Source organism: Staurois parvus, unplaced genomic scaffold, assembly GCF_062004578.1.
Source record: "Staurois parvus isolate SC_StPar_1 unplaced genomic scaffold, SC_StPar_1.0 ptg000481l, whole genome shotgun sequence".
Taxonomy (NCBI): Eukaryota; Metazoa; Chordata; class Amphibia; order Anura; family Ranidae; genus Staurois; species Staurois parvus.
In genome coordinates, this window is record NW_028318277.1 from 248,449 (window position 1) to 271,492 (window position 23,044).

Here is a 23,044-nt window from a genome sequence, read left to right on the forward strand (position 1 = left end):
GACGAATGCGGCGTCAGACCCCAGCCCTTCTCACCAAACTTGTGACCGAAGGACTGTCACATGCGTAACAATGCCATGCCCAGCTGCACCCTGCACAAAGATTTTCCAGCTAATGGACCACAATATGTGTACCTGCAGCCTGAGAACGATTGTTACAGGGTCAGGTTAATTACGCAATTAACCCTTCACACTGCCACCACCTCCTTTGTGTACAGAGAAAGAGGAAACTCGGCACTATTAGCAATAACACTATGATGTTTGAATAATCGTTTGTATACACAATGGCACCGCAGAGAGATGTATGCAGACGTTTTAAAACATACAGTAGAGCTTTTCAGAGGCAGGGATTCTTAGTTTGCATTAAAGAGCTTTAGAAACAGTTCAACACTTTCAGAAAGTAAGATCTATTGCTAAAAGGTCAAAAGGGTGCAATAAAAATATTTACAGAAAAAGATGTAGCCAATACATATATATATATATATATATATATATATATATATACACAGAGAGCAATAACACAGTAAAGAGATAACAGAAAGAAGTTTAGAGAGATAGAGTACTTGCCAAACGTCCTGGGTTAAGCAGATCAAGTTTCCTGAGCAAAAGGGCCTTTTCTCCCAAAGTCGGTTCAGATGTTAAAAGGGAGGTTTCTTCAACTTCAACTCGACCTACTCAACTTAACTTAGCTCTCTGCTCCAAGCATAACAGCCTTTCTAGGAACTCAGCAGGGTGTCTCTCTGAAGCAGAGAACCAATTGCCTCATTTGGGGAGGGTGTTGCAGGCGGAGACCCAACCTAGAACCAAAATCCCTCTCAGTTTATATCATGATCAATATGCATGTAGCAGCCTTGCCACTAGTAGATTAATATGCAGAAGCTTCTGCTGAATGTCTAGATATGACATACCTGCTTGAGACGGTTAAGGAGATATGATTTTCTGCTCTCCTGTAGATGTCAGCTAGGGGTGTAATATATCAGGCGACTTGTATTAAAGTGACCGATCTGAATATATGCCTTGTCTCCTTGTAAGTCTTTCATATTCCAAGATATGAAATCATAGGGGGAAAGTGGATTTTGAATGTGATATCTGTTTTACGGCTTATCTGGAATGTCTTTGAAGCTCAGTGAAGGACTTGGTTTATGGCTTTACGATATCTCAGATTGAGAAGCTAACAGACACCTGGGCACCAGCTAATGGGATTTATAACCATTAAGCTCTCCTGCTGAGCCTGTGATCTCTGGCATCATCCAGACCACATTCCTGAGGGAGGGGGGAAATTGGAGGGAGGCTGGTTTGGAAGTAGAAATGATACAAGATGGAGGATCCTTAGCAAGATGGGTGACCGCGTCCATCTCTGTATGCACAATTGCTACAATAGGGTAGCCACAATATGACATTAGGAAATGTCAAGGAAGGAGCAATGAGTCGTCAAAGTTCGGTGGGAGGAACCGTTCCATCCATGGGGTCCAAATCGACAGAAACCTATGAACAGTGTCTAGGATGGTGGCTTCCACTTTGTTGTGAATCATAACCTGCGTCACCTTGTTCCTAACTGCTAGAATACACAGAGATGGAGACTTCCACGATTTGGCCATAATCTGTTTAGCTGCTGTGGTAACTCGCAAGAGGAGCTTGAATTGAGACTTGGAGATGTTGGGAGGGTGTAAATTTAGGAGGGCTACAGTCGGGTCTGGTGGTATTGATTTTACAAAGAGCAGGGATAACATACGGAAGACTTTGACCCAAAAGGCTTGGGGCTACCGGGCAGGTCCACCAGACGTGAATGTAAGTTCCTACCATCGCACAACCCCGAAAACATTCAGAAGGATAATTGGGGGTGTATTTGGCATTCCTCGCCGGGACCAAATAACATCGGTTCAAGACTTTATAGTTAGTCTCCAGGGCTACTACGTTTTGTGAAAAGGGAATTATTGTAGTAGCAGACCCAATGCGGTCCCAATCTGCAGGGTCCAAATGATGGCCCAAATCTGTCTCCCATCTAGTGACATAAAAAGGGTGAGGTGGGGATTCAGGAGTAGAGAGGAGGGTGCAGATAGAGATAAGGCCCTGTCTATGGGAATCCTTATAGCTGCTGACCTTTAATAAACACATGCTTACCTGTCCTGGGGTCCAGCAATGTGCTCACCCACGACGTCCCTTCTCTCCCTGAAGCCGGCATCACAACTGTGGGCACCAGGCTGTGACAGCATGCAGCTTCACAGCTGGGTGCCCACTGCGCATGCGTGAGTCACGCTGTGCATTCTCATTGGTCCAGCAGTCTTCTGGGACCTGTGAAGGTTCCCAGGAGACTGCGGGAGGAAGGAGGAGGCCGAACTTCCAGCTCACTTCGCAGTGGCGAACTGAGCCAGAAGTGGTCAAAAACAGGTATCCGCTCCCCCCAAAAGTGGTAGTGGAGGGGAGGAGGCAAATAAGTGGAGCCTCCACTTTTGAGTGCAGAGATTTGCATGACTACTTTATTTTATAAATGGTTTTGAAAGCAATGATGAAAAATACCTTCAAATTGATGAATTCAGAGCTGCACACAACCACAGTCGGAGCTACCTGCTATGTTTATAGTCTATTCTAAATAACATGAGCTAATAAAATACAACAAGCTGTAATATTAAAAAAAAAAAACTTAAAAAAAAAACTACGCCAGATTAAGGTTAAAAAATAATAATTTCTATACAGCAGGCCTCGTTTTATTAAAAAAAAAAATATGAACCTATCCAATAACTCATAAGTTATTATTACTTTTATTATTATTGCTATGAGGAGTCGATACGTTTATGTAGAACTATTTTCGTATGTACTAATTAAAAGATAAAAAAAAAAAAAAGATCTGATAGCGCTTGTGACTGAAAGTACCATTTCAAAGAATGGGCAGTTTTATTAAAATTACAAGGCATTAACGTTTCTGCAATGCTAATTTTATGTTCGGAGAACTCAAGAAGAACTCGATTATACCAGATTACCGGAGTGTTTTTATTCCTGTAATATTACTTTTAGTAACAGTGTTATGATAAGGTATAGGTAATCTTGCTTCGAAATGCGGGGACAAGCATTGGATTCAAGGGGCACCTATGAAGCAAGGAAAAAAAAAAAACATAAATAAATAAATGAAAATTAAATTAACAAGGGGAAACGAGACCACGGTATTGAAAAGCTGACTTCCAATGAAATTAGCATGTGTATATGGGGTGCGCTTGCGTTGTTGCTCCCTGCGGGAACTGGTGATGGCGTTCTTCTTCTAGCGAGATAGCTTCCTACGATGCGCATTCACAATTTCCTCGCAGACTAACTGATTTTCATGCATAGATTCAGTTGAGACATTTATAATTCGCTGACGCACCTCTTTTTTTTTTGTGAATCGACTTGTCTCTGCACATGAGATGCATCAGCTTTCTGTCCTACAAAACCGCTGTTGACAACGAAAGTACTCGTGCCGGTCACGTGACCTCCGCCATGACACAGGTGAGGACAAAATATTTTGGAAAGAAATTACAATGGTTTGGGGGTCAATTTTCTTTTTAGGATCCTTAAACCAGTGGTCAAGCTGCGGCTGATGGGCCAGATGTAGCCCTTTGCTTGCCTTTTTTTTTTTTCCCTTGGGGCACTATTCCTTCTACTAACATCAACTATTTATTTATTTATTACAGGTACTTATATAGCGCCGTCAATGTACTCAGGTCTTCACATATGTATTACACATTCTCATCAGTCCCTGCCTTCATTATAGGGGCGGACTGACAACTCATGGGGCCCCTGGGCAATAGGGGATCATGGGGCCCCTGTGTCCTTGCCCAAACTCAAAAAAAACCTATGAAAAAGGTACCAGGGGCATCTCATGGGGTCCCCTACTGACCCTGGGCCCTCGGGCAGTGCCAGAGTTTCCAAATGGTCAGTCCGTCCCGCTTCCTTACAGGTTGTCAGGAATGGACTTGCCAATAATGGTGGGACTCACCTGCCTTGTGGGCTGCAGTACCAGGGCTGGCCAGCGGGTGCTCTCAGAAATCAGAGACTCACCCCTGCAATCAGCCAAACACCTGAAGCTGATTGCAGGGGTTGTATTTAAGGAATGGCCAGACTCACAGTCAGGGCCTTGGTGTGTGTTTTTCCATGGGCCCCTGTACCTTGTATCCTGTATTCCTGTTCCTGTCTGACTTGTTGCCAACCCTGCCTGATGCTGACCTCCACTGACTTCTCCTGTTTGATCCCTGGCTTGTGACCCTGACCATTCTCTGCCCGACCCTCTGTACCGCGCTGCCCATGAGTTACTGTACCCAGCTTGTGACCCCGACCACTCTCCCGCCTGTTCCTGGTACTCCATTTGCCACTGACCCGGCCTGCCTGACTACTCTTTGTATTGTATGTATTGTTATGGGTGGGTGGTTTGGTTTGTTTGCACTGTGTTTATGTTTAGTTTTACACTGTGTTTTGTATTGTTAGTCTTAATAAATTATATTGTATATACCATATCTGAAGCCTGCGTTTCCCTGTGTCAGTCCACACACCTCTGGTCATACCTGGAGCCCTGACACAGGTACTTATATAGCGGCGTCAATTTACGCAGCGCTTTACATATCTATTGCACATTCACATCAGTCCCTAACCCTCAAGAAACCCTTTAGAAAACACAAATTATAGCTAAAATAAATAAAATAAAGACTAAATAAATAAAATAAACACTAGTTTCAAAAAATAAATGAATGTTCAATAGCATTAAAAGTGTTACGTTTTTTTTAGCTAGTGTTTATTTTATTTATCTAGTATTTACTTTATCCTTTTTATATTCAAAATTTTCTACTTATCCTTTTTCTTCTATAACACTATTTTTTAACTAGTGTTTATTTGTTATATTTATTTAGTATTCATTTACTTTATTTTATTATTACAGGTACTTTTATAGTGCTGTCAATGTACACAGTTCTTCACATAAGCATTACACATTCGCATCAGCCCCTGCCTTCATTACAAGTACTTATATAGCGCCATCAATTTACGCAGCGCTTTACATATCTATTGCACATTCACATCAGTCCCTAACCCTCAAGAAACCCTTTAGAAAATAAAAATTATAGCTAAAATAAATACTAGATAAATAAAATAAACACTAATTAACTAAACAATAGTTAATGTTCAATAGTATTAAAAGTGGTAAGTTTTTTTTAACTAGTGTTAATTTTGTTTATCTAGTATTTATTTATTTTATCTATCATTTTATTTTCTAAATTTTCTATCCATCCTTTTATTTCTATATCTTTATTTATACTTACAACATTAACACGATTTATTCTATCGAATCTGAATTTCATTTACTATTTTTCTAACAATTTTTTTTTTAATTTAAAATGTTAACACTGATAACGCTATTTTTTAACTAGTGTTTATTTGTTATATTTATTTAGTATTCGTTTAATTTATTTTATTATTAGAAGTATTATTATAGTTCCTTCAATTTACGCAGCACTTTACATATCTATTGCACATTCACATCAGTCCCTAACCCTCAAGGGGCGTACAATCTAAGGTCCCTAACTCAACATAAAATGTTACCGTATATACTCGAGTATAAGCCGAGTTTTTCAGCACATTTTTTGTGCTGAAAAACGGCCCCCCTCGGCTTATACTCGAGTCAACATCTGCAGATAGTGGGGCGCGCCCCCCCTGGCTCCGTCAAGGGGGGCGTGTACAGGGGTGGGCAGAGGGCTGCTGTCTCTTACCTGGCTCCCGATGATCCATCCAGGAAGCGCTGCTCCTTCCGTCACTCCGGCCACTCCCTCACTCCTGCCGCTCGGCTCCGCCTCCTCACCGGTGATTGGCTGCCAGAACTGTAGCTCAGGAAAGGTACACAGGCGGCCAATCACAGGCAAGGAGGCGGAGCCGAGCTGACCCGCGAAAATCGAGTGAGGGAAAAGCCGGTAAGTGTGCAGTGCAGAGGTGCTGCTGCAACCACATATGCTGGCTGCAGCAGCACCATACTGCAACAGGGGTTAGCAAGTGTCATTGGTGTCAGTGGGAGGAATAGTGTCGCATCATTGGTGTCACTGATACTAATGATGGGGCATTATTCCTCCCACTGACACCAACGATGGGGCACTATTCCTCCCACTGACACCAATGATGGGGCACTATTCCTCCCACTGATACTAATGATGGGGCACTATTCCTCCCACTGACACCAATGATAGGGCACTATTCCTCCCACTGATACCAATGATGGGGCACTATTCCTCCCACTGACACCAATGATAGGGCACTATTCCTCCCACTGATACTAATGATGGGGCATTATTCCTCCCACTGACACCAATGATGGGGCACTATTCCTCCCAGTGATACCAATGATGGGGCACTATTCCTCCCACTGACACCAATGATGGGGCACTATTCCTCCCACTGACACCGATGATGGGGCACTATTCCTATCTATTGCACATTCACATCAGTCCCTAACCCTCAAGGGGCGTACAGTCTAAGGTCCCTAACTCAACTTAAAATGTTAAGTTAATATTCAATAGTATTAAAAGTGTTAACATTTTATGTTGAGTTAGGGACCTTAGATTGTACGCCCCTTGAGGGTTAGGGACCTTAGATTGTACACCCCTTGAGGGTTAGGGACCTTAGATTGTACGCCCCTTGAGGGTTAGGGACCTTAGATTGTACGCCCCTTGAGGGTTAGGGACCTTAGATTGTACGCCCCTTGAGAGTTAGGGACCTTAGATTGTACGCCCCTTGAGGGTTAGGGACTGATGTGAATGTGCAATAGATATGTAAAGTGCTGCGTAAATTGAAGGCGCTATAATAATACTTCTAATAATAAAATAAATTAAACGAATACTAAATAAATATAACAAATAAACACTAGTTAAAAAATAGTGTTATCAGTGCTAAGGTTTTAAGTAAAAAAAAATGGTTAGAAAAATAGTAAATGAAATTCAGCTTCAATAGAATAAATAGTGTTAATGTTGTAAGTATAAATAAAGCTATAGAAATAAAAGGATAGATAGAAAATTTAGAAAAAAAATGATAGATAAAATAAATACTAGATAAATAAAATAAACACTAGTTAAAAAAATTAAATTAATGTTCAATAGTATTAAAAGTGTTAACATTTTATGTTGTGTTAGGGACCTTAGATTGTACGCTATGTGGGAACTCGCTTCAAGTGGTAGAGCTTCTTCAAAGCACACAGCAACTCGCTTATTTTTTAAGGGCCTGTTTGCCCACTTTTATTTAAGAAAGTTCAAACAACCAAAATTCTTCCCACGCAGGGGTATCCACCATCACACGAATTCAAATAAACAGTATTCAGCCTCCTGGCTTGTACGCAGTTTTAAGTCTGCCTCCTGCAGACTCTTCCCCAAAGTATGGCACTAGCACACAGCTAGTCTGGCTTCCACCTCTCCTAGGTGTAGCCCACCTGACTCCACGGCAGAGACCTCCCGTCTGCCTGGGTGGAGTCCTCCTAACTGCCGGGGTGGAGCTCAGACTCATGGCCTGGCCTCCACAAAAAGGCCTGCACACACCTGTGCAATCAGCACACTGGCTGCTCCCAAAATATGGGCCCAGGATTGGAGATTTCATCCCTCCCAAATCTCTTAGAAATCTCCAGGCAACAGGTCCCAAAACAGGCTTTACAAACCAAAGAGGAAACTTATAAACCCGTTTCCTCTGCATTATGAGAACTGCCTGGAGCCCCTCAACCTGCATGGTTGAGAATCCTGGGTCTCCATCATGATTTCCACCGTGGCAGGATACCGCACTGCCACAGCCCCTTGAGGGTTAGGGACCTTAGATTGTACGCCCCTTGAGGGTTAGGGACTGATGTGAATGTGCAATAGATATGTAAAGTGCTGCGTACATTGAAGGCGCTATAATAATACTTCTAATAATAAAATAAAGTAAATGAATACTAAATAAATATAACAAATAAACACTAGTTAAAAAATAGTGCTAACGTTTTAAGTGAAAAAAAAATATAGAAAAATAGTAAATGAAATTCAGCTTCAATAGAATAAATCGTGTTAATGTTGTAAGTAAAAATAAAGCTATAGAAATAAAAGGATAGATAGAAAATTTAGAAAATAAAAATGATAGCTAAAATAAATAAATACTAGATAAATAAAATAAACACTATTTAAAAAAAAACTTAAATTAATGTTCAATAGTATAAAAAGTGTTAACATTTTAAGTGACAAAATGTTTAGAAAAATAGAAAATTCAATTGATTCGATAGATTAAATATTGATGTTTTAGGGGGAAATAAAGAAAGATATAGAAATAAAAAGAGATAAGTTTAAAAAAAAACTGTTAAAACAGATAAAATAAATGAACACCAGTTAAAAATAGTAACTTCAATTCACGGTAAATAGTATTGAGAGTGGTAATGCCCTGATAGCACGGTTCTCCATTTCTTCATCTCACATATCGTACCAGATCCTATCATTTATGACTCTTCATAATGATTCCCAGAAACACTAAACACCCATCTATCACTGGCTAACCACAATACTTAAGCAGATCTCATATCCTTTAGCGAACAAGCTCATTAGACATTCTGACAGCGGATCCACGCCTGTGAAATAGACCAGGAGGGTCTTGCGGGAAAGAAAAGATACAAAAAAATAAAAAAATTTATATATATATACTGTATATATATATATATATATATATATAGTTATTAATAAAAAACACAATGCTGTTTATCTGTAAATATGGAGAAAAAATAACCCGTATAGCCTGTTAGATGTAGGCCGATAGTTATCCACCTCTAAAATTAATTATTTTTTTTTTTTTTACGAGCTCCTGTTACAAGTCTCAGATAGCGGCCTGAACATATTTGCGAGTCCGTGGCTCCACGATGTCCAGTGCCGGGCTCATTAAATGCTAATGCATTCAGGATGATTGTAATGTGATTTGCAAAAAACAACTTTCTGATTGTTCACAAGTTCTTTTACGGCTTACGTTACAACGAAGAAACGTGATTGCCGGGGGGGGGGGGGGGGGGGATCTGAACGGCTCGTCGATTTTAGTTTGTTTTTTTTAATCGTTTTGCTTCCCGCAAGAGCAGGGTGCATGGAGCCTGAGAGCAGGGGGGATAGTATTTGTAGTAGATAAGGTGACTTGAACCAAGGCAGAAGAGGCACCTGCCTTGGATGCCATGCTACAAGGGGGCAAAGGCGAGGTGGCAGCTTCTCTGTCAAGCTGACAGTTCAGTCCTGAATAGGACACTGGGAGATTGCAACTCTCCTTGGGTAATTATATATTTTTTATTATATTATTATTATTATTATTATTACTATTATTACTATTATATTTATTATTACAATGTAATATTACAATATTCTGTTTGTTCTACATCACTTTTATGTGTTTTTGGCCTGATTATATCATTATAATTTTATGGTTATCATTTTTAAGTAGCATGCTGATATCTAGTGGTGGTTTTGGGCCACTGAAACTTGTTTGTAATGCGATTTCGGTTTCTTCCTCTATCCTCCCCCCTTGTCTTGTGTTAGTCTGTCACAAGTTAGCCTGCAGTTTCTTGTTTGTGTATTCTTACTTCCTTGCTGCAGTGCTGTTCCTGATCACTTTCACATGTGTGGTTTGTTTGTGCTCACCTATGGGCGTCGTCTGCTGTTCTCTGGGTTTTTTTTCCTTCCCTTCCATCACTTCCTGGCCCGCCTCCTTGTTTGCCTGCCTATACAAGCCATGCTCAGTCTAGGCCACTTTGCCTGAGCAACTCCCTAGTTGTCAGAGCTCCTGTGTGTTGCTATCTCCTGCATTGATTACTCGTGTACAGGGGCGGACTGACCATTTGGAAGCTCGGGCACTGCCCGAGGGCCTGGGGTCAGTAGGGGGCCCCATGAGATGCCCCTGGTACCTTTGTCATAGGCTTTTATGAGTTTGGGCAAGGACACAGGGGCCCCATGATCTCCTATTGCCCGGGGGCCCCATGAGTTGTCAGTCCGCCCCTGCTAGTGTACTGACCCCAGCTTTGTTCCCTGACTGTGCTTATTTTCCGCCCATCCTGACCTTGGCTAGTTTATCGGATTTTCGTTTGTCTCCTCCCATTGTACTCGAGTTTGGTTTCTTCCTCTGTCCTCCCCCTTGTCTTGTGTTAGTCTGTCACAAGTTAGCCTGCAGTTTCTTGTTTGTGTTCTTCCCTCCTTGCTGCAGTGCTGTTCCTGATCCCTTGCACATGTGTGGTTTGCCTGTGCTCACCTATGGGCGTCACCTGCTGTTCTCTGGGTTTTATTTCCTTCCCTTCAATCACTTCCTGGCCTGCCTCCTTGTTTGCCTGCCTATATAAGACATGCTCAGTCAGGGCCACTTTGCCTGAGCAACTTCCTAGTTGTCAGAGTTCCTGTGTGTTGCTATCTCCTGCATTGATTACTCGTGTACTGACCCCGGCTTTGTTCCCTGACTGTGCTTATTTTCCGCCCGTCCTGACCTTGGCTAGTCTATCGGATTTCCATTTGTCTCCTCCCATTGTACTCTGCTCCCACAAGTAGCCTCCTCATCATCAGCTGGGTGTACCCGGGGGCCGCGACCTGGTCCCAGCTTGCTGCAAATTCATCTCCTCCATCGGGGGCTCTGGTGAAGAAGCAGTCTGGGGCTTAGACTCCGCGCCCTGAGGAACCCCAAGTTGAGTGTCTACAAGGGCTCACTACCACAGGTGCTGACAGTTTGCTCAGGCCATGAGCTCCTTGGAGACACTGCAGCCTCTCCCGGAACAACTCCAGTGTTTGCCACAGAGAGTCGATGTCCAGCAGGCCTATCAGGAAGGTATAATGCAGTGTCTGCAGGAACTTCCTTCCTGGTTGGATCAGCTGCAGGTTGTGTCCACTTCCTCACCTTCTGTTCCAGCTCCTGCTCCGGTTCCTGCTGCTCCAACTACCACAGGTGCTGACATAGTCAACTCAATCCAGCTAGAACCTCCCCACGTCTTCCATGGACTCTCAGTCAGTGTTAGTTAATTTACAGAGACAGGTCTTAGGAAAGTCGTTGTCTTCTTACAGACTGGAAAAACATCCTCTGTACTATAGTAACATGAAGTAAGTATGCGTTGACTTCAACCAGGGGTGTATTTACCACAAGGCAAACAAGGCATTTGCCTAGGGTGGCATTTTTCAGGGGGGCGGCACTGCCTCCATGGAAGAAGGGATGGAAGAGAAGACACCTGTGGCTTGGGGACCAGGTGGGATCTGAGAGAGGCTGCGGGCTGCTTGACACTTGTTCCCGGGGATGTCCAGAGCTATGAAGGTGAGTGTCTTTCTCACTCTTGCTGGGAGGGGAATGGCTGGTGTATGGGGGTGATGGTAGTGGAAGGCTCACTCAGGTGGGGAGAGGGCAGGAGTGTTGTTGGTCAATGTCAGGCTCTCCCCGGTGGGGGGGGGGGGGTGAGGGGCAATTTAGTGTTGCCTAGGGCAGCACAAAACCTAAATATGCCACTGGCTTCGACATCTGTGTCTTATTAAAGAGTTAGCAAATATATGAAAGGAACACCAGATCAAAAGATGAGTCCAAATTAATTTATTGATATGTTAAAAGACAGCCAAAGTGTTCCGGGGGGTCAAAGGAACTCCCCTCTTCATCAGGGCTACAATAAGGCTCCATGCACACGGGACATTTTAATAACGCTGCTAACATTAGCTGTGTAAAATCACGTTAAAAATATGCGTTCAGCCGCATTTTTTTGCGATTGCATTCTTTAGCGGATTTTAGCATTTTTAAAATTTTTTTACCAAAATATTAAAAAATAAATTACCATAAAAAATTGTTTTTTTTGCTAAAAAAAGTCAAAAAATGATGGTTTGAAGCATTTTACCACGTTAGAGCGCTTTTACAGCTAAAAAAAACCCTCCTCTAGCAACCCACTAGTTCTGGGGGTTTTTTCCAGCCAAAAAATGTTGATTCCAGTCTATGTGTGTGCATGGACACATAGGATAACATGCTGGGGGGTTTACTGGATGTAGAAAAAAAAAAACGCCAAAGGCAGCTGCTGTGAAAATGTCCAGTCTGCATGAAGACTAAAGCATAATAATAATATTAAATATAATAAATATAAAAATAATGGAATATAATATATTATGTTAAAGAGTTAAGCTGCCTGTGGATAGTGCCACGCAAGCATGTGACCTTACTGTCCAGACAGACTGGGTCCCAGAAGGTAAGTCATTATATCAAGTACCGTCTGAAACAGAACACTCATTCTTGCATAACCACTTTTAGACCAAGCCTTTGTTTACGTGTAAAAATCAGCTTTTGTTGCTGTAAAATTACTTCGAACCCCCAAACATTATAGAGATTTTTTTTTATTAGCAGAGGCCCTAGAGAATAAAATGGTGGGTTTCGTATTTTTTTTGTCACATGGTATTTGCGCAGCGGTTTTTTCGAGCTCAAACTTTTTGGAAAACATACACTTTAAAGAATTTTAATGCACACAATATAATACCCACTTTTTTTGGTAAAATATAAAAGATGGTGTTACGCCGAGTAAAGAGATACCCAACATGTCACGCTTTACAATTGTGTGCGCTTGCCGAATGGCACCAAACTCCCGCCAACTGTAAAAGCAATCCAGAAGGCTAGTTGGCCACTTGGATGGCTTTTACAATAAAGCCAATTGCCTGCAGAAAAAAAATAATACCAGGATGATGCCTGTAGCTGCAGACGTCATCCCGGTATAACCGCTTGAAGTACCGACATAAAAGTACGCATTGCAGTCTTCAAGTGGATAAACAATGCGATAACTGGCTCTATTTATGGCACATTTCTAAAGCACAAACTCCCAGCTACTGTTCCTATTGGCTACTTAATGTGGAAAGACGTGTCCACAGGTCCAGTCTGGTTCCAGAGATCTCTCAGAGAACCCCCTGGCATCCATAGGTTTGGCACTGTGAGCCCCACTATCTTGCAGTCACAAGACACTGCTGAATCCCACTAAACCCTGAGGTTGTCCCCTTCACTGGACTACCCACTACTCTTAGGCACTGGACTACCCACTACTCCTAGGCACTGGACTACCCACTACTCCTAGGCACTGGACTACCCACTACTCATAGGCACTGGATTACCACTACTCCTAGGCACTGGATTACCACTACTCCTAGGCACTGCACTACCCACTACTCCTAGGCACTAGATTACCCACTACTCCTAGGCACTGGACTACCCACTACTCCTAGGCACTGGACTACCCACTACTCCGAGGCACTGGACTACCCACTACTCCTAGGCACTGGACTACCCACTACTCCTAGGCACTGGATTACCCACTACTCCTAGGCACTGGACTACCCACTACTCCTAGGTCACCACTCCGAAATGTTGGGCTGTCATATACTCACAGAGTAGGGTAAGTGTGAATGAGGAGTACACAATCCTGTAGGCCATCCTGTAGTAAAGCAGTCATGGCAAAACGGCAGGGGAAGCATCTCGGTACCTTATAAAGAGGTCTAGGCAGGAGAGGCATGACTTGAGATGTGATATAACGTACCTGGTCATGCCTGGTCATCCATTTGAGACTAAGCTCTGAGTGGTTACCTTTTTAACGCAGCGTTTAAAACGTTTACACTGCAAAGTGACACCATTCCAAACATAGTTCGGTTTTTATAGTAATGGTCAAAGATATAGGGTGACCCTGTCCACCGTGCTGGTTCCCATGTAGGTTCCAGGCTTCACCTGTCATGGTGGACATGCGGCCAAAAGGGTCTTCAGGGTCTGGGTCCCATAGGACTGTACCATGGCCCTGGAACTGTATAGCACCCTTTAGCTAAGTACATGCATTGCACAAACTGCCGAGGCGTGTGCCCATGTAGGATGCAGTAAAGCAACATCACGGGCCGTGCCCATTGCATGATATCCAGGTGTGGATCCCAAGGTTTTACTGAGGTTGCACTGCATCTATTGTTGTATTAGAACAGTGGTCTCCAAACTGTGGCCCGGGGGCTGGATGAGGCCCTTGGAGCACTATTCCACCGATACCAATGATGGGGAACCTTTCTTCCCAATTACACCAACAGGGCACTATTTCTGCCACTGATAACAACAATGGGGTACCATTCATCCCATGGAAAATCAATGATGGGATATTGCTTACTCTCATTGGTGGCATGGGAATTTCTACTCCCAGCAGCCACAAGCTGTCCTCCCTAAAGCCTGAAGGACACTAAACTGGCCCTTTGTTTAGAACGTTTGGAGACCCTTGTATTAAAAGATAGTGAATTAATCAAATAGGGAGGTAATGGAAAAATCAGAAGATAAAATAATAAACTACTTAAAGTATATCTAAAAGCAAAACTGTTTTGTTTCTTAGTATTGGATAAAGTGAAGAGGGATCAGGACACCTCTCAGTTGGTTTTACTGTCTGTGCCCCTGTTAAGGAGATTCACCCTATTAGTTCTGTTTACCATTATCACCAAAAGTAAAACAAATCTCAAATTTTGGGCTGTCCCCAAAACTGGAAATTGTGGATATCTTCTAATGGGGACACTAGTTTGGGTGACCCTGTTGACAACCAGGGATTCCTCACTTTAAAGGGATTTTCTCTGCCCTGTTTTGACTATGGGACCAGAAGTGAAGGTGAAATCACCACCGATGGATGTAAGTAAACCTTACCAGGGTCATAACACCTTTCCTTATGCTATCAAAAATGGAAAAAAAGTTTTGCCATTCTTCCTATTTTAAGCAAAGAGCGATTTCTCTGCAAGACATAAAAAGGTCCATCAACTTATACTAGAGAAAAACTGCAAACACGTGGGTCACAAGGGGGGTGCCTGTCCTCAAAAGCTTGCCAATGTCCAATCACCTGAAGGTTCCACACAGGGTTTATGAATGAACTCTTCCACTGTGGATATAAACTCCTCTTCTTCTTCATTTTCATCTTTTTCATTGCAAGTAAATAATGGATTCCAAGTAGAAGCAACGTGACCTCATTTAGTTCTTGACGAAGGAGGGGTGCAGGCTCTCTGACATCCACAGAAGGCTACAGAATGTGTATGAAGATGTCACCATTGACAAGACATTGCTCTTGTCGGTGGTGTCATTTGTGTAAACATTTTGTAGCTTTCTGTGAATGTCAGACAGCCTGCACCCCTCCTTCATCAAGGACTCAATGACGGCACGTTGCTTCTACTTGGAATCTATTATTCACCTGCATTGAAAAAGAAGAATTATAGTAGCGATACTCTACCAAGATGTGAAATATGAAAGACCTATGTAAGTGAATAAAGTTATGCCCAATTTTGCATTGCTTTTTGTATTGCATACAATATATACATAAAACGTCTGAAATGAACAATTTCAGAGCCATTTATCAATTCCTCCCTAGTATAAATATATACATTCCTTGATTACCTGGGTCCGAAGCTGCTGGATCTCCGCTTCTAGTTCTTTGATTTTCTCCTCTCGTTTCTGAAGTTCTGCCTGTGCCTCCTGTCGGGCGGTGAACTCTTCATCAAACTGCAAAGATCAGAGCAGAAAGTCATCATTTCCTTCTGAGGATCAAGGCAAGCATTATATGCACCATTTCTGAAAGGAAAAAAAGGCTTAAAGGACAGCAAGGCTGGGAAGAGCACTTGGAAAGAAAAATATTTTTTCAAAGACTCAGAATATATAGATTAAAACCTGTTCATAGAACGCACAATAGGAGCTTACAATCGAATGTATCAGAAGAGAAAGCACAATGGAGTGGTCTGGTTCAAAATGTATCTTTAGCCAATTTGTTGGCTTTTATTGCTCGTTAATTTTATAGTGGTGAAGAGTGATAGATTACTCAATGAATTTTATGTAGCCATGAGTTTTTTTTATGTGACTGGCAACTCTGTTTTCCCTAGGACCTTTGTGGATGGTCCTTAGAAAAACACGAATACAGGATTAAACATAGAACCGCCATTCCACTTCTAAAAGTCCAGAATAAGATTTTATTTGCAATTGCCGAAGGAAATCCAACACATTTTTGGGGAGTTGCAAAAGATGCTCCTTCTTCGGGGCTATGGACAGATTTAATTATATATTTATATTATTTTGTCCATAGCTCTGAAGAAGGATGAACTTTGCAACCCCTGAAAAAGGGTTTTTTCAGCACCTGTGGTAGTGAGCCCTTGTAGATACTCAACTTGGGGTTCCCCAGGGTGCAGAGTCTAAGCCCCAGCCTGCTTCTTCACCGGAGCACCTGATGGTGGGGATGGACTTGCAGCAAGCTGGGAACAGGTCACGGCCCCCAGGTACACCCAGCTGAGGATGAGGAGACCGATCGTGGGAACACAAAGTACAAAGGGAGGAGACAAACGGAGATCCGATAGACTAGCCGAGGTCAAGACAGGCGGAAAACAAGCACAGTCAGAGAATGAAGCCGGGGTCGGTACACAAGTAGTCGATAACAGGCAATAGCAACACACAAGAGCTCTGACAACTAGGAAGTTGCTCAGGCAAAGTGGCCTAGACTGAGCATGTCTTATATATAGGCAGGCAAACAAGGAGGTGGGCCAGGAAGTGATGGAAGGGAAGGAAATAAAACCTAGGGAACAGCAGACAATGCCCATAGGTGAGCACAGACAAACCACACATGTGAAAGGGATCAGGAACAGCACTGCAGCAAGGAGGGAAGAACACAAACAAGAAACTGCAGGCTAACTTGTGACAAGTTTGCTTCCATCTGGTGACTGCAAATAAAATCTTTTTATGGACTTGTGTAGCACTCCATTGTTTTACCCTGTATTCAGGTTTTTATTGCATATGGCATCCCTCTATTTATCCTGGTCCTGGTGACTATTCCACCTGGGACGAATCCTGAAAACAATCTGAACTTTTACACTTCTCACAGGTATAGAAGAAAGATTTTCCAATGGGTAAACCTTTTGTGATGAAATCTAAAATGGAACTTCCAAGCAGTTTATAGAGACTTCTAATGACTTCCTATTGTGGAATTAAATGTGAATCCTAATATTAAAAACTAAAAAAAACAGTGAGGAACAAAAAAAAAAAAAATGCTTCTCCATAATTTTGGACTTTACAGGCACGACGAGAGGTGTACAATCATTGTAAAAAATATATAAAGCGTATACAGTACATATCCATTAAACTATAACAATCTATAAACACCCCTATATTTAGAATGTTTATATTTTAATGGATATGTATAAACTTTATACATTTTTTATAATGGTTGGCCATCTCTCGTTGTGCCAGTAAACGCCAATATTATAGAGCAGCATTTTTTGTTCCATCTTTTTTTTTTTTTTTTTTGTGTATTGTGGTACAGTAGAAGCATAATTTAGAGCTTGGCAGAATCTTAATAATAAATATAAAATTAAATATTTTTCCTTTCATTAGCAGTGATTTGTAAGTTGCTGTGTTTGATAGTAAGCTCTGTTTTCACTTTTTTCATCCCTAGAGACATATTTAACCCATCTACATTTTAATTGGGCCCATCCAATAGACTATCCTGTGAGCAGAGATAAGCTGTAGGGCCACTTTGGGTGCAAATCATTAAAGCCAACAACGTTATTGTTTAAATAAACCTGAATTAAGAATTGTATTTTTGCTTTTCAAGGTAAGAGAATGCAAATATGCAATTTTCCTGTTCTTCGAAACTAGGCACTGAGATTAACTGGTTGAGTCCACCTAACTTTAAGATCGCTGGTAGTCTTTGGAAGGCTGTTGTGTCTTAGCCCACCTCCTGTCATTGCATCATAATGCCTGACATATGTAAATGTTTTTCTTCCCGTTTGCACCACAATTACTAACCATATCCCCTCTCAGAGAACCCTAGTTGGCAATATTCAGATTTATATATATAATATTCTTCCACATACACATTCCACAAACTGTTAAACAAGTGCAACTCATGCTTTTAAATTACATTTCAATTTAAATTAAATTTCAATTCAAATTTGTATTGAAAGAAAATTTAAGAAACTATATTAATAACAAAAAAAATTCAATTTAAAATCTAAAGTAATTAAATTTAAAACCATATACATAAATTCAATCTAATTAAATTTAATAATGTGATTCATTTATTAAATTAATTGAAAAAAAAATCTAAAATAATTCAATTTAAGTTTTAAATTAGATTGTACGCCCCTTGAGGGTTAGGGACTGACTTGAATGTATAATATATATGTAAAGCGCTGCGTAAACTGACGGCGCTATATAAGTACCTGAAATAAATAATAAATAAATTTTAAATATTCTTTAAAAGAGAAATGCCAATAGTTTTGGTCAATTTTGAGTGTTGAAAATAGCAATTGTGTAACCATATCCCCTCTCAGAGAACCCTAGTTGGCAATATTCAGATTTATATATATAATATTCTTCCACATACACATTCCACAAACTGTTAAACAAGTGCAATTCATGCTTTTAAATTAAATTTCAATTTAAATTAAATTTCAATTAAAATTTGTATTAAACGAAAATTTAAGAAACTATATTAATAACAAAAAAAAATTCAATTTAAAATCTAAAGTAATTAAATTTAAAAACATATACATAAATTCAATCTAATTAAATTGAATAATGTGATTCATTTATTAAATTAATTGAAAAAAAATCTAAAATAATTCAATTTAAGTTTTAAATTAGATTGTACGCCCCTCGAGGGTTAGGGACTGATGTGAATGTACAATATATATGTAAAGCGCTGCGTAAACTGATGGCGCTATATAAGTACCTGAAATGAACAATAAATAAGTTTTAAATATTCTTTAAAAGAGAAATGGCAATAGTTTTGGTCAATTTTGAGTGTTGAAAATAGCAATTGTTTAACCATATCCCCTCTCAGAGAACCCTAGTTGGCAATATTCAGTTTACAGGAAATCTTAAGTGGTTTTTGCTTTTTTTTTTTGTCTCTATTGTTTTATTTATGTACCTGTTTTGTAAATGTTAATAAAGACAGAATGCAAAAAAAAAAAAAAATGTTGAAAATAAGTAAAGACTGCCTTTTTATATTATTTTCTAGTTATATTACTAAGCTCTGTGTGTTATGCAATTGTTCACTTTCTGATAGCAAATGGTATAGATTAAATCTTTAGTTGCAATTATTCATATTTATCTCACTGAAAACAAAATATATTTCAGTACTCGTCACTAACTATATGTATACCTATATACTGCGTGTGTATATGTATATATGTATATATATACATACACACACACACACACACTTACTATACATACATACATATATACACACACATACATATATACACATTGACGTATATACATATATATATATATATATATATATAAATACACACACAAATATACAGTTGCAAGAAAAAGTATGTGAACCCCTTGGGCCCTTGGGATTACGTGGAGTTTTGCATGAATTGGGCATAAAATGTGCTCTGAACGTCATCTAAGTCACAACAATAGAAGAACACAGTCTGCTGAACATAATACTACACAAACATTAGATGTTGCCATGGTTTAATTGCACATAACATGTAAACATTCACAATGCAGGGAGGAAAAAGTATGTGAGGTCCTAGCTCAATGACTTCTCCCAGAGCTAATTGGAGCCAGGAGTGAGCCAACCTTGACTCCAATCAGTGTGATGATATTGGATGTGTTGCTGACAGCTGTCCTGCCCTTAAAAAACACACACCTGTTTTGGGTTTACTGGTTTCAAGAAGCACTGTCTGATCTGAACCATGCCTCGCAGAAAAGAGCTCTCAGAAGACCTACGATCAAGAATTGTTGACTTGCATGAAGCTGGAAAGGGTTACAAAAGTATCTCCTTGAGCCTTGATGTTCATGTGTCCACGGTAAGACAGACTGTCTACAAATGGAGAAAGTTTAGCACTGTTGCTACTCTCCCTAGGCGTGGTCGTCCTGTAAAAATGACTGCAAGAGCACAGCGCAGAATGCTGCATGAGGTAAAGAAGAATCCCAGAGTGTCAGCTAAAGACCTACAGAAATCTCTGGCACATGCTAACATTTTTGTTGACACATCTACAATAAGGAAAACATTAAACAAGAATGGAGTACATGGGAGGACACCACGGAGGAAACCATTGCTGTCCAAAAAGAATATTGCAGCACGTTTGAAGTTTGCAAAAGAGCACCTGGATGTTCCACAGCACTACTGGCAAAATATACTGTGGACAGATGACACCAAGATTGAGTTGTTTGGGAAGAACACACAACACTATGTGTGGAGAAAAAAAGGCACAGCACACCAACATCAAAACCTCATCCCCACTGTGAAACATGGCGGAGGGAGCATCATGGTTTGGGGCTGCTTTACTGCCTCAGGGCCTGGACGGATTGTTGTCATTGATGGGAAAATTAATTCCAGAGTTTATTAAGACATTTTGCAGGAAAATGTACCACCATCTGTCCGCCAACTGAAGCTCCGCAGAGGATGGGTGATGCAACAGGACAATGACCCAAAGCATACAAGTAATTCAACAAAACAATGGCTGCAACAGCACAGAATACGCCTTCTGGAGTGGCCCAGTCAGAGTCCTGACCTCAACCCGATTGAAATGCTGTGGCATGACCTTAAGAGAGCGATTCACACCAGACATCCCAGAAATATTGCTACACTGAAACAGTTTTGTGAAGAGGAGTGGTCCAAAATGACTCCAGATCGTTGTGCAGGTCTGATCTGCAACTACAGGAAACATTTGGTTGAGGTTATTGCTGCCAAAGGAGGGTCAACCAATTATTAAGTCCAAAGGTTCAAATACTTTTTCCTCCCTGCACTGTGAATGTTTACATGTTATGTGCAATTAAACCATGGCAACATCTAATGTTTGTGTAGTATTATGTTCAGCAGACTGTGTTCTTCTATTTTTGTGACTTAGATGACGTTCAGAGCACATTTTATGCCCAATTCATGCAAAACTCCACGTAATCCCAAGGGGTTCACATACTTTTTCTTGCAACTGTATATGTGTGTATATATATATATATATATATATATATATATATGTACATATATGTATATATATATATATATATATATATACGTATATGTGTGTGTATATATGTATATGTATGTGTATATATATATACACCGGTATATATTATATATATATATATATATATATATATATATATATATACACACACATACTCACTGTATATTAATAAAACATTAAAACTACTTTATACTACATTAAGAAGTTGAAAATAAAAATCCTCTTCTCTATCAGTCTGTTTGAAGTTGCCTGTGTCTGTCACCAAAGTGCTTATATACTAGATCTAAGATCTGCATTTGACCCTTCAGAGAGCCGGAATCCTTTTATATGTGAAATCCAGCTGGACTGCAGATGAAACTTGAGCCGCAGTTACTGAAAAAACTTATTTGGCTGTTTTGATGCTAGAAGATTTTCATTTCCTAATCTGAACAAGGAAGAGGAAAGGAAAAAAAAGAAAAAAAAAAGAGAGTTAAGTTCTGAAAGTATTTGAGGTTTCTATAATAAACTCGGTAGGAAGCCTCCTGAATTGGAGAAATGTTATGTCAGCCATTGTTTGGTGCGGCTGTTCGCGGCCTCCTTGCACCGATACCCCCTCACTTCTCCCTGCTGCTCGCGCTGAGCATCTAAAGTGCCTTTGAAATATTTCAAAGCTGTCACTTAAAAATAGAGCTCGCCAAAATGTCACTCGGAAAATGGCGGTTGGGCTGTCGGCATGGGCTACCACGGCCTTATTAGGCACGGTTCAGTTTTTTAAATAGTATCTCACTGGCTGTCAGTAAACTACATGCGCCAGCACACCTTTCATAAGCCCGCAGACTTAAAAACGTTCAAGGGGACTTTCAAAGGTAAACTATATATACATACACACACATATACACTATATGTATATTACCCAAAATCAAGAAGGGACTGGGATCGAAATGCAATAAAGGAAAATTTTAATACAAAAAAATTTTCATGTAGCACAGTGAATTGTCCCCTCCCTTCCTCAAGTTCACAACTGTCATTTCTACATTTTCAGTCTATTATGTTGCAAGAAGACAACATAGAAATGACAGTTTCGGGAAGTCTCTGCTCTTCCCCCAGTTCACCTTCCTCTTTTCTTTCCTCACCAGGGGCAGACTTACAACTCATGGGGCCCCCGGGCAATAGGGGATCATGGGGCCCCTGTGTCCTTGCCCAAACTCAAAAAAGACTATGAAAAAGGTACCAGGAGCATCTCATGGGGCCCCCTACTGACCCCGGGCCCTTGGGCAGTGCCAGAGTTTCCACATGGTCAGTCCACCCATGTTCCTCACCTTCCTGCCCTTCCTCTATGTTTTTAGTATATTATACTGCATGAAGATAACATAGGAATAACAGTTTTGGGAAGTCCCTGTCCTTCCTCAGGTTCACAACCATCATTCCTATGTTTTCAGTTAATTGTGCTACATGAGGATATTCTTGGAATAAAAACACTCCATTATTGTATTTCACTCCCAGTCTTTTCTTGGTTTTGAATTGTATGCTAGGTAGTGATGGTAGCCCACCAGATTGATGCAAGTTTTGTCTAATACAATAGGCAACTCATATATATACTTTATATACACTCACAGGCCACTTTATTAGGCACATCTTGCTAGGCCCGGGTTGGACCCCCATTTTGCCTTCAGAACTTCCTTAGTTCTTTGTGGCCTAGATTCAAGAAGGTGTTGGAAGCATTCCTCAGAGATTTTGGTCCATATTGACATGCTAGCAGCACACATTTGCTGCAAATTTGTCAGCTGCACATCCATCATGCAAATCTTCCATTCCACCACATCCCAAAGATGCTGTATTGGATGGAGATCTGGTGACTGTGAAGGCCACTGGAGTACAGTGAACTTATTGTCATGTACAAAGAAACCAGTTTGAGATGATTTGAGCTTTGTGACATGGTTCATTATCTTGCTTGAAGGAGCCATCAGAAGATGGGGACACTGGAGTCCTAAAGGGATGGACATGGTCAGCAACAATACTCAGGAAGGCTGTGGCATTTGAACAAAGCTCACTTGGTACTAAGGGGCCCAAAGTGTGCCACGAAACTATCGCCCACACCATTATACCACCACCACCACCAGCCTGAA

General features: G+C 40.8%; 1 protein-coding gene across 1 annotated transcript in view; it reads right to left on the reverse strand.

Moving 5' to 3' along the window:
* LOC149452315 (protein diaphanous homolog 2-like) overlaps positions 1–23,044 on the reverse strand; it is a 766,217-nt gene that overhangs the window by 186,381 nt on the left and 556,792 nt on the right. The window contains exon 16 of the mRNA XM_089689522.1: positions 15,364–15,468. Coding sequence (XP_089545648.1) covers positions 15,364–15,468 — 105 coding nt within the window. The remainder of the gene's footprint in view (positions 1–15,363; positions 15,469–23,044) is intronic.